The 12,509-nt window shown below is 43.9% G+C and overlaps 1 protein-coding gene across 1 annotated transcript in view; it reads right to left on the bottom strand.

Moving 5' to 3' along the window:
• Positions 1–12,509, bottom strand: part of spon1a (spondin 1a) — a 123,556-nt gene that overhangs the window by 19,061 nt on the left and 91,986 nt on the right. Inside the window, exon 8 of the mRNA XM_083792359.1 lies at positions 91–292. Coding sequence (XP_083648485.1) covers positions 91–292 — 202 coding nt within the window. The remainder of the gene's footprint in view (positions 1–90; positions 293–12,509) is intronic.

The following is a 12,509-nucleotide window of genomic DNA, read 5'->3' on the forward strand; positions in this document are numbered from 1 at the left end:
TAATACTGTTTTAAATGATGTGTTCTGACCCCACATGTATTATACTCATGAAACAATGTTTTTTGCAAGGCAGCCGATGCTGTCACTGACCTCATAGGAAACCCCACTGTCGGTGCCTGCGTCCCAGGGGATCATGTCTTGCACGACCCTCTGCGCCCAGCCACACTCCTTGGTGCAGAGGTCCTCGGCAGAGAGGCCCACGTTCCAGTCTGGACTGGGCCCCAGCATGGTCAGGAACGACATGAGGTGACGGGCCCTGTCCACCGAAAACTCTGCCGAGGGCGCAGCACGCCTGGGAGAGAGAGAGACAGACAGGCAGACAGACATGTGTGGATGAATCAAAACCACGTGTTGTAGTGATGCACGGGCCGGCTTTTTTTCATAACCCGCCCGCCCCGCCCCGCCACGGGAGCCAGCCCGCATAATTTGTTTGTTATCTCTATATGGTACCACATCAATACAGCTAGCATGGAATCGTAGACAGAATCTTATCCAACGATGACAAAATATAATTTAGTTTTGGGTCTGCAAGGCTAAAGCTCAAGAAATGGTGGTTCGTGTCTCAAATGTTGAATAAATAATGGGCCTTGATATGAAAAGGGTTGAACATACTATTGTAGAACCATGATGTTTCTGTAGCGTGAGGCAGCTTGATGTACAAGTACACCCCCTGGACATGATGTACAAGTACACCCCCTGGACATGATGTACAAGTACACCCCCTGGACATGATGCTAGTATGTCGCAGGGACTTACCCCCCAATCCAACCCTTGGTGCTGAGTGCAGGGAGGCACTGGGTCCCATTTTTCAGAGACTTTGGTATTACCCGACCTCCCAGTCTCAGGGCAACAAGGCCACTAAGCTGGTTCTGCCAGGTAGAGAAAATAGAGGGTGCAGGCGTGGCCTTTCCTTCTTTAGCGATCCTAGACCAGATTGCGCAACTGCGCTGCCGTCCACCTCCCATTATACAGGCTGACTAAAAAGCTGAATAACTCGAAATCTACGGAGCTCTCCATGGTTTGGATAAAATGCACGATGTTCGGAGGTCTTTGCTGATTATCCGGTGGTTTAGATGGAAACATTGGCGCTTTCTAGAGCAAGGATTTTAGCTCGCTAGCATCGACGCTATTTATTTAGCATTAAAGATGGATGCCCCAGACAGGATGTCAGTCCAGTGTGTGCTACATTGAAATCGGCTCGGCAGTTGGCTCTGCGCCCAGCAGGAGATTTCCGGCCAAACCGGCTTTCAATCTAAGAGCCATAGCACGGCACTCAGTGCCGTGCTATGAGCTTGTAGATCTGCTATTTTTCAATAGCTAAAGTATAACATAATGCTTAAAACACCAAAAGGGGTTCCCGCCTGCTAAACTCACTTTGCCACTCGATTTGCCACTCACTTTATGCATGCACATACCCTCTATAACATCTGAAATCAGCAGGGGGTTGGAAATCTATCTGTCGTGAGACATGGCCAAAGCATTTCCGGCGGTTCCCAGCCAAAAACGTTGAGAATCCCTGGCGTATAGGTGTTACTGTGTAGTGTGTACCAGCAATCCTCTGTTGGCTGCTCAGAAACATCTGAAACAAACTAATTTAATTGACCTCAACTCTGTGTGTGTGTGTGTGTGTGTGTGTGTGTGTGTGTGTGTGTGTGTGTGTGTGTGTGTGTGTGTGTGTGTGTGTGTGTGTGTGTGTGTGTGTGTGTGTGTGTGTGTGTGTGTGTGTGTGTGTGTGTGTGTGTGTGTGTGTGTGTGTGTTGTGAGCTTGATTGGCTATTTTCACTATTTTTTTTATTAAGAAAACCAAATTATTTCTAATTTATTTATTGTTACATTTTTTATCAAACATAAGTGTCAAACAGTGAGTGCGCAAGCAAGTGAAGTGAAGGGAAGAGAGAGAAGCTGTCTCCAGGAGGGTAGCTGTCTGTCTCGTCTAGTGGACAATCAGGAAATCACATAACCATTATTATGACACAGGCATTTGTTGTTGCCTGAGGGTATGTCCAGCTGAGGGACTGCATATCAGCAAGGGCAAACCTGTTCAAATCCAGGCCGAGTATATGTGACGCATGGCCGCCAGACAGGGCTGCTTCGGATATTAAGTTAGAATTCTCTGCGGAGGAGAAACTGGCGTTGATCTCAAAGGAACCACATCATATATAGAGCCTATGGTGGAAAGTAACTAAGTACATTTACTTAAGTACTGTACTTAAGTACAGTTTTGAGGTATTTCCATCTTACTTGAGTATTTCCAATTTCAAGTACTTTTACTTCTACTCCACTACATCTCAGAGGCAAATATTGGACTTTTAATCCACTACAATTATTTGAAAACTTTAGTTACTTTGTAGATTTCTATTATTATTACAAAACATACAGTAACCATTTCAGCCCATACATACATTATAAAAGTCGATTTACAAGCTTACAATGCGTCGTGATTTGCCGCATTGTGAGCTTGTAGATCTGCTAGATTCTTCATAATTAGTAGGCCTATACTTTTAGTACATTTTTAATTTTGAAATTATTAATTCCAGATTTTTACTATTTCAAACAAAGTGTTTTTTGACTGGGGAGTCATATTTTGACCCCCCAGTCAATTGCCTGTCATAATTTCAGTATTTCAGTATCAGGATGTATTAGGATGTTGATATTCATTCATCAGCCAATACTTCCCACATGCACGCGCGTAATCCACGTGTACTAAAAAGGAAAGTTTCGTGCTAGAAGGCTTTCTTACCTTTAGTTGTCATTGTTAGGTCTGCATTTTTTTGTGGTGTAAATCCTCTCTTCATAATGTCAACAGTATAGTGTAGCATGACACTTTACTGCATAGTAACCCCCGTTGTTGTGTTCCAGCCGTAAAGCATGAAGTCTCGTCTATCGCGAGACTTTGCGGAGACTTTGCGAGTTCCATCCACTTGCATGGAGCTCGCGAAGTCTCGCGATAGACGAGACTTCAGAGCTGAAATTGGCATGTAAATATGAAATAAATGCTTAAATATGTAGCTATAGGTGCAATGTTAGAGACCACAGAAGTGAACCTTTCAAGCCTGTTTTCTCAACTCGCTGTTTTCTGCAAGACATTACTCTATAAGCCATATCTCCAAAACTGGTGGGTCAAACGGAACAACCGATATGTCAATTTGAAGCTATGATTCCCTGCAAAAAAATCCAATGGCAGTCCCTCAGTCAATTTTGGCCATTTATTAATTTTTTCGAGCAATGGAAATAAGCAAATTAGCACTAAAACCCCATTGATTGTGGCTTATGGTGGAGCCAATAATGTGTTTTTTGCACAAAATAACACCTGGATCATTTTGGTGCGGACCTAACAACGATCACCACCGCTCCCACAGAGTTATATGGCTGCTCCCATAGTTATGAGGCTGCTCCCATAGAGTTATGAGGCTGCTCCCATAGAGTTATGAGGCTGCTCCCATAGAGTTATGAGGCTGCTCCCATAGAGTTATGAGGCTGCTCCCATAGTTATGAGGCTGCTCCCATACTTATAAGGCTGCTCCCATAGAGTTATAAGGCTGCTCACCGACGCTGGATCTTCTATTTTTGAGTCTCCTCCCACCGAGTGGTTAAGAAACTGTTGGACGACCAAAAACACTAGCTGGGCTGGGGTTCCTGTGTTGCGTTCATAGACTGTAAAAGAATATGGACAAAGCGTTCCCCGGGTCTAACATGGACGTAAAATAAGCCTGTTATTCCTGCACTGTAAGTCGCCATCTTTCTAGATCCGTTTGGGCCCAGCTGGCCATTGGCTGGCTCCGTTTTGGCCCAGCTGGCCATTGGCTGGCCCAGACACGAGGCGGGACTTCCCCCCTTCTTCTCCGTTGGTTTTTATTTTGACTCGAGTGGGAGGGGAATCCCGATCATAGACTGTAACGGTAGCCACGCCCCTCAGAACATGCGCGGCTTTATGGTAATTTTTTTAATAAATGGGACCATAATTTTCCAAAAAGAATATTATGACAATAGAAATTAGACTTTAAACTAGTGACTGGAAGCAGAAAGTATTCATGACCATGTTTATTAAGGTAATACAGTCTAGGTGAAGTTGGGCCCAAATACATGGACTTCTATGGGGCTATGGGTTTTTCTGGGTCCAATGACAGCGCCACAACAGGCCATTATATGAACTTTCAGGAGTTTCAGGCTTCACAAAATATCTGTCTGACTGCCCCCCTGGTTGCGTTACATTGAAATACACGAATCAGTGACCTATGAATATGGTTTCGACGGAAGCAACAGCTGTACCTATTTGAAATAGTCTCTCACAGTCTCTCTGTGGGCCCTGGAGCTTAAACTCCAGTAAATTCCATTGTTAATCCAGATTTCACTGTAAGGAAATCCCAACAGGATTACTTTGTGGAAAATGATGTTCAATATGTTCTTTAGCCACACAGTATGAAGTTATAAGCTTAAATTGACGAAAGCACTATGTCATTGTGCTCTGCTGCAAGTACAAGTAATCCCAAATCAATTTGGGTACTATAGCCTATGCAGTTCATTATTTCAAAGCTTACCTTATTTGTAAACAAATGAGGTGGTTGAGTAGCTAATTTGATTGACTGCTACTCCATTGTTCTCACGATAAGCAACATCATATATTTAACTCTATTTAACTATTCATTTGGGGACTGTACTTAAGTGGTACAATAGTTGCACAGTTCCACAGCATCTGGAGAAAAGACAACCTGATAGTGCTAATCCATTACAGTCTGCACAAGTGCGTTCAAATCCATCCAGCATTATTTCAAGAGAGTGGTACTGTGGGAATAGCTAAATTATTCAAGGTGGTTAAGCCAATAGACTTTTCATTTGTCTCTTGCATCCCAAGGATGGGATGTGTGGGATCCCATCCTTGTTGATGCCTATCATGGTAATCGTTGGTACAGTTGGATATGGGTACTGTAGCAGCAATGTTCTACTGCAGGGTTCCCCAATAGGCGGCCCGCGGGCCATTTGCGGCCCACAGAGCGACCCCTTGTGGCCCATGAAAGAATTTTTTTTTTTTTTTTTTTTAAGGGTCCTAGATATAAATGGCATTAAATGGGGGTCAGTAGCCTCTGCATGTCAAACTGGGCATCCTTTTCAAATGGGGTCTTGCCCTGAAAATGAATTTTCAGGGCAAGACCTCGACCTCGCACGTGCAGACTCGGCCCCCAGCCTGGTACGCTAGTCAAAATATGGCCCTTGAGGAAAATGAATTGGGGAACCCTGTTCTACTGTATATGGCACGAACGAGTGCTTGGACTGCTACTTCAATTTGCGGCGGTGACTCAGGGGTAGAGTGGCCGGATGGTAACCACAAGGTAGCCAGTTCAAACCCGGGCTCCGGCCCCAGAGTTAGTGCCGAAGTGTCCTTGAGCAATACACTGAACCCCAAATTGCTCCCAATGGGTTAGTTGGTGCCTTGCATGGTTTCCTCATGAATGTGTGCGCGAATGGGTGAATGTAATGCATCTATTTAAAGTGCCTTGAATAAAGGCACTATATAAATGCCCCTCACATCACACAGGTGTGATTGTTTACGTTCTATGTATCATGATTGCTAGCTGTGTCATGAGGTCTTTAAGCTATGGTTGTTTCAAATGCAATTGTTTCATTGTCTTTATGAATACATGCAGTGAGTCTACAGTCTAATAGTAGTTGCATCAGGGTGGCTCAGTCGGTAGAGCTCTGTTCCAAGGACGACAAGGTCATGGATTCGTTCCCGGACACTGCCAACTCAGCGTATGAGTATAACACAGCAAGTTTGGGTTAAGTTGTGCGGTAATTACCAGGGATCTAGTGCATTGCAACGGGGATATAGACTCCTCTGTTCTTGGCCGATACTTACTTACTTACTATGGCAATGTAATCAACATTAAGTAGTTTCCCTCTTTAGGGGGCAGTGTGTCAGTGGTCTGTTGCAGTTGGGGCTGATACAAAATGTTTGCCCTTGGTTGGATAAGCTTGAATAAACACGCTTCATTTGATTCTCAACCCCGGAGTTAAACTAGAGAACTTCACTTTAGGTCATTATTAATGACCTCGTCATCACCGCTCTCTCACTTTTGCTTTCTATTCATCCCCTCCTCAACTGCCCAATTACAAGTCACCTTTGTATGGGGCAAGGTGGCCGTGTGAGATAAACCTCAGACCTCCGGTGTTCACGGAGCACGAACCCAGGGGATCCGGGACTCAACTCATGTGTTCTTCAGGGATTAAAGTCTATTTCACATTCTCAGAGGCCATTATTACGAGTGTGAGAGGACAGGACATGCAGGCTGCGCGGAGCCAAATACTGTAGGTGTACACTGGCATGGTGACAGGAGGAAAGGAATCATTGGCTAATTGTTTCAGGTGATAATTTTAGCGTGCAATCAGGATCTTCCGGTCCCCAATTAAACTCCTCGGCTTGGCCTAATACCAGGTGTAATTAGTTTAACTGTCAATCATTTGTCAAGACAGCACGCACGCACACACACACACACACACACACACACACACAAACACACACGTATTTACCTAAATGCTTGGCAATCTCCATTATTTCTGAATACCATCCGCTTTTCTCTCCTCCGAAATCCAGTTACTGCGCCATCGCAAATGCACAAGCACATACACTCCCACAGACCACAATAATCATCACCCTCACTCACCCACTCTCAGAGCAGCAGACACACCGATAAAGCAGGCAGCTCATTAAGAGCTTTTTCCTCGTTATTGAAAACCCCTTATTTCCTAGTACTGTTGACAACAACCCCCCCCCCCTTATTCCCTGCCTGGCTGGGTGGCTGAATGGATCCTGCTAATCAAATGGAAGCTCAGGCAGTCTCTCTCTGGTTGTTAGAGAGAGGCCTGAAAGGAGAAAGTGGGAGTTGGAGTGGGAGAAACATGCACGTTTGTTATCCTATTCAGGACGGTGAACCCCCTTCGGTATTTTAAGGACAATGTTATGTATTGAAAAATAGCAGATCTACAAGCTTGTATAGCACGGCACAATTATTTTGAAAAATCGTCCAAATGTGGCGCAAATCTTTGAATATACATTCTTTCACAGTGAACGCTTTTAACTCCCTTTGCTTCTGGGAGGTCCTTGGAACAACATATTTTCAGATGGGGGGAGGGGTGGGGGAGGCCCGCGGCCAAATACAGATAATTCTGACATGGAATAGGTTGAGCACCACTGACATAGAAACAGGTTTTTCAGAAAACGTATTTAAAAATCACACCTGTGTGAACCGAGTGGTGCAACTCCCCTCTCCCCCCCCCACCCTTCTCTCTCTCTCTCTCCCCCCTCCTCTCTCTCTCTCTGCTTTATTATGGATATCAATGAACCTAGACAGTCAGCAGTTGGATTTGCGTCCAGCAGGTGGCAGCCATGTCACATACTTCTGTCGTAAGAACAAATAGAACGGTCATATCTGCCCCATCCCCTCCCACTGCTGTCTCTTTGCATGTCCCCAATTCACACCCTCCTTCCCCGATTCCTATTATGCAGGTATCCACTCCCCCTCCTCCTACCCCATCTCTGCATGTCCCCAATTCACCCCCTACTTCCCCTATTCCTGCTATGCATGTCTCCACTCCTCCTGCCCCATCTGCTTGTAGAGTACCCCATTGTTCTCCATTACCCCACCCTTGTGTATCCACTGTCCCCCTCTCCCCACCTTCTCTGACCCCCACCCCCTCCACCCTATGTTTATTCCCCAAAATACATATCACCAAGGCACCACCACCAACCCTAGTGCAGGTCCCCCCCAGAAGAGATCTTTCGGAAGTAGACTTCCCTCCCCTGACCTCACCAATACAGAAGAGCACACCACAGAGGCAAACACGAAGTCAAAAAGACAAAACCAAGGGAGCCAATCCAAATGACACGCCACAACCCCAGAGGGCTGTCCGCAGCAGGACGGAACCAATAAAGGAGAGGACCGCACAGAACCAGACCCAGGACACAGAAGCAGCCCCTACCAGGACCACGACAGACCCAGGAGAGAACCGGGGACAGGAAACAGACGAACCAGAGATAGTTGAACCAAGGACCCCAGGGGAAGTTTACAAACACATCTCCACAGGGAAGAAGAACATACGTTGGAGACTACACCCAGAGAAAAGCATCGTCATCGTAGGATGGGCAACATCCCATCTCTCCTCCCATCTCTCAGACGACCGGATCTGCAAGTGGATGGCTACCCAGGAATGTCATTCCAACACACGAAGATCCTACTGGAGAGATTACCAAGGAACACCACTGTAGCACATTGTATCCTATCCGTTGGGATAAACGAGAGAGGCCACAGTAAAAAAAACAGCACAGAGGGCCTTGAGAGAGACCATCGCAGCAGCACAGAACGCATTTCCAACCGCAAGTATCCATATCCCTTTAATCAACTTCTCAAATGACCTCTCACACAGGGAGAAAGACAATTTAAGAGATTTAAATCGCAATATTCTAAAATATAGTTTCCTCCCGAAATTGGATGAAAGGGATTTTAAAGTGGGTCCTGATAACATACATTGGAAAAAAGAGACAGGCAAAGCAATGCTTGAAAATTGGCTTACTAGTTTAAACTTATTGACCCCATAAACCAAGAAAGGAGGGGGAGTAAGTCTAACATAATGAATCTGTCACATTACTTCCAACCAGATCAACACCAGACCGAACTGCTGGAAAAGGGTCTTTCATTTGTTCCAACTCTGGACATCTACAAACAACAAACCAACAGGTTAAAGAAAGACCTTTCCCAGTATCACCGCAGACTGAAACTAGCCACACACTTTGGAAGAGACCAGGGAAGAGAAATACAACCATTTCGACCAGGTTCAAACTGGGAACCTGCCGAGACGGTACTCCCTACCAGCCTTAAACAACTAATCGAGAAGGACATGAATACGGTAAAACACATACCAGGACACATTAAGGAAAAAGATAATCTCACAATAGAACAAACCAGGGCACTTAGGGAACTAATCAACAACAAACAAATCGTAATCAAGCCAGCAGACAAAGGCTCCTGCATAGTAATTATGGACAGACACCAATACCTGTTAGAAGGTGAGAGACAACTCAACAATCAGGATCATTATAGGCAATTAGACCAACCAATTTACATAGAGACAGCTAAAAAACAGGACAGCCCTCGAGCTAGGATATTTTATCTTTTACCAAAAATACACAAAAGCCCGGATTCATGGACAATACCATATGAAATTCCACCCGGTAGACCAATTGTGTCGGACTGTGGCAGTGAGACTTATCAGACAGCAGAGTTTATTGAATATTTAAAGCTATTATAGTAGGAAAGGAGGCCTTGTTGTTTTCGATAGATATAGACAGCCTCTACACAAACATTGAGACAGAAGCAGGCCTACTAGCAGTTAAAGAAGTCTTTAATAAATACCCAGACACAAATCGACCAGAGGAGGAATTACTCCAATTACTAGACTTAAATCTAACCCAGAATGATTTTTCCTTTAACAACTAATTTTATTTACAAATCAAAGGGACGGCCATGGGAAAGCGATTTGCACCATCTTATGCAAACATTTACATGAGCATATGGGAGCAGACAGCACTAGAAAAATGCAGACTTAAACCAACACATTATTATAGGTTTCTGGATGATATATTTGGAATATGGGAACATAGCAAGGAAGAATTCCAGGAATTTATTGATGTTCTAAATAGCCATCATAGATCCATAACGATAAAATTTGTGACACACACTGAAAGGATTGACTTTCTTGATGTAACAATCTTCAAGGGCCCAAACTTTAACACAAATGGGAAACTAGACTTAAAAGTATTCTTTAAAGAAACAGACACCCACGCCCTATTACACAAAATGTCATTTCACCCGACACACTCTTAAACAGGGATAGTCAAATCACAACTACTAAGATTCCATAGGATTTGCACGCAAAGAAGTGATTTCAAAATAGCTTGTAAAACACTATTTAAGGCCCTCAGACTAAGGGGATACACCAGGACATTCCTCCGGAAAGCTCAAAGTACCTTCTTAGAAATAAGAGTGCGAGATCCAGGCCCTAAATTGGCCCTGATAACCAGTTATTCAACACAGAGCACACTAGCCAACAACAGAATAAAAATGAATTTTGAGAACCGAACGGATGATCTTCTAAAAGATTATAAAATTATATCGGCCTACAGAAAAAAAAAAACCTTAAAGATTATCTAGTACACAGCAAGCTAAAATAAATCAACACACCAGCACGCGAGGGACCAGAATACTTCAAACCCAAACAATTAGTCAAAAATAGAACTACAAAACGCTTTTTAGAGATTAAACAACAAATAACAACCAGAACCAGCAACTGCATTTACTTAATCACATGTGACAAATGTGGTTTACAATATGTCGGAGAAACGGGTAAAACAATAGGTACAAGGCTGGGACAACACAGATACAATATTAACAATGGAAAAAAGACAACCACAAGGTTTGTGCAACATTTCATGGCTCATGGCATTGAAGCTCTAAAATGCGCTGGACTTCAACACAATCCCAACTGGACAGTAGGACAAAGACGTTTTAATGAAAAACAGAACCTCAACACGGATTTTCCTGGAGGCTTAAACATGCCTAAAATCAGATCTTGAACACAACAAAACCTAAACTCAGGATTAAACTGGAGAAATCTAAAAATGATTGGATCAGACTCCCTTCGGCTACATGGCGAATGCATTTATTCCTTGCATTGTGCCTACACATGTTGCGACTTGTGGTCGCAACATGTGTAGGCATAGTGCACTGAAGTTTTTTAATTCCCCCCCCCCCCTCCTCTCTCTCTCTCTCCCCCCTCCTCTCTCTCTCTGCTTTATTATGGATATCAATGAACCTAGACAGTCAGCAGTTGGATTTGCGTCCAGCAGGTGGCAGCCATGTCACATACTTCTGTCGTTCCAATTTCACGCATGCGCACACCACTCGTGCTCTTGACGGATACATGATACGGACATTCCTGGATGTAGGAGTGGTTGCACCACTCAAAAATAAAAAATATAATCTGCCTCAGGTCTAAATGATACGTAGCTTGCGGAGTTAGTTCAGTCAGATATACTCGAACATGTTCATGCTATGCTCAAGGGACATAAATGTATTTGAGTTAATATGCTGCAATACTATGTGGGTGTATACAGTGTTTGCAGACCCACATGTCATTCGCTGATGTGGCAGTCAGCTGACCAATTGGGCGGGGTATTTAAACTCACCTAGGCCCAATCCCAATTGCCTCCCTCAAGCCCTGAGCCCTGGACCCTCATTGACTCTAATGACGTCAGCTGTAAGTGCTTGAGGGTGAGAGGCTCCAAATTGTTGTGAAAGAAATGGGACAGCACTTTGAAGATGAGTCCGCCATTCATTACACTTTGCATCACTTTATAAAAACTGTCCTTATTCACAGCCAGTGCCTACCTACATGCTTGGCCTATTTATACATGTCTATCACGTCTATTTTAGTATTTAAGCTGATCATTTTATTAGTTTCATAAATACACTTTCCTGTGTGATGGGTTGTAATATTCATATATAATAATATTCATTATACATTTCATTTCCATATTATTTTACTTTGCTCATTAGTCATTTCTCATCATGTTTCCCTTATTATTAATATTGTTATTAAATATATAGCCTATATCCTTTCATTCCGTCTCCTTTTGAGAACAGTGAGAAAGCATTGTGTTTGTTGCCATTCTAACCGCGATACATAACTAATTTGCATACTTAAATGATTGACGTTTGGAGGATCCCCCTCATTCCCCTGGTAACGCTATGAACTGTGGGTAATTTCTTTGCTAAAGTCAGCCAAAGTCAGCATCGATGCTCATGACTCATTCAGGTCGATTAACCAGTTCCAATAATATTACATATAATATTACAGTTTTATGAGCTGGGGGCGTGTGGTATGTCATATAGCAATTTTGGGCATGTTAAGAAGCGCTTTCGACACCCCGTGGATTGCGCAAAACGGCCTTGAATTAGTCATGGGATAGCCTGAGCTAGGTTTGTGTTAGGTTTCTGGTCTAGAGGGGCGGGTCGCGGCTGAGATTTGCGCACGCCCTGATTGGATCTCATCGATCTGTCCGTCACCCCTGGCCCCTCCTCTCCCCCGTAGTGCAGCGCTACGTCACATAATTTGGAGCGACGCCCACCCGGAAGGGTTGACTCCCACTTTTAGACCAGAGCGGCCAATGCGTTCCTCCAGGCTTTCAATTTTTGCACCAACAAAAATGAAAGCCTGGTACCGAGGCTAGTCATGGGAGTGTTTAAGGAGTGTTTGAGACCCAATCAACATGTCCGTACTATTCTCTTTACCAGTCAGCTGATGTCACATACGGAATGCGCACTTTGGGGATCGTGTTATTACATTTCTTCAGGCTGGCACCATAGAAGACATGACATATGACTTTGTCACATTTGGGTTAATTATTCCTATTGCACTGCATGCTGTCACCTTTATGCCTCAAAATAATTTGTTTCTAT

This window comes from Protomyctophum parallelum (assembly GCF_964188405.1).
Source record: "Protomyctophum parallelum genome assembly, chromosome: 2".
Taxonomy (NCBI): Eukaryota; Metazoa; Chordata; class Actinopteri; order Myctophiformes; family Myctophidae; genus Protomyctophum; species Protomyctophum parallelum.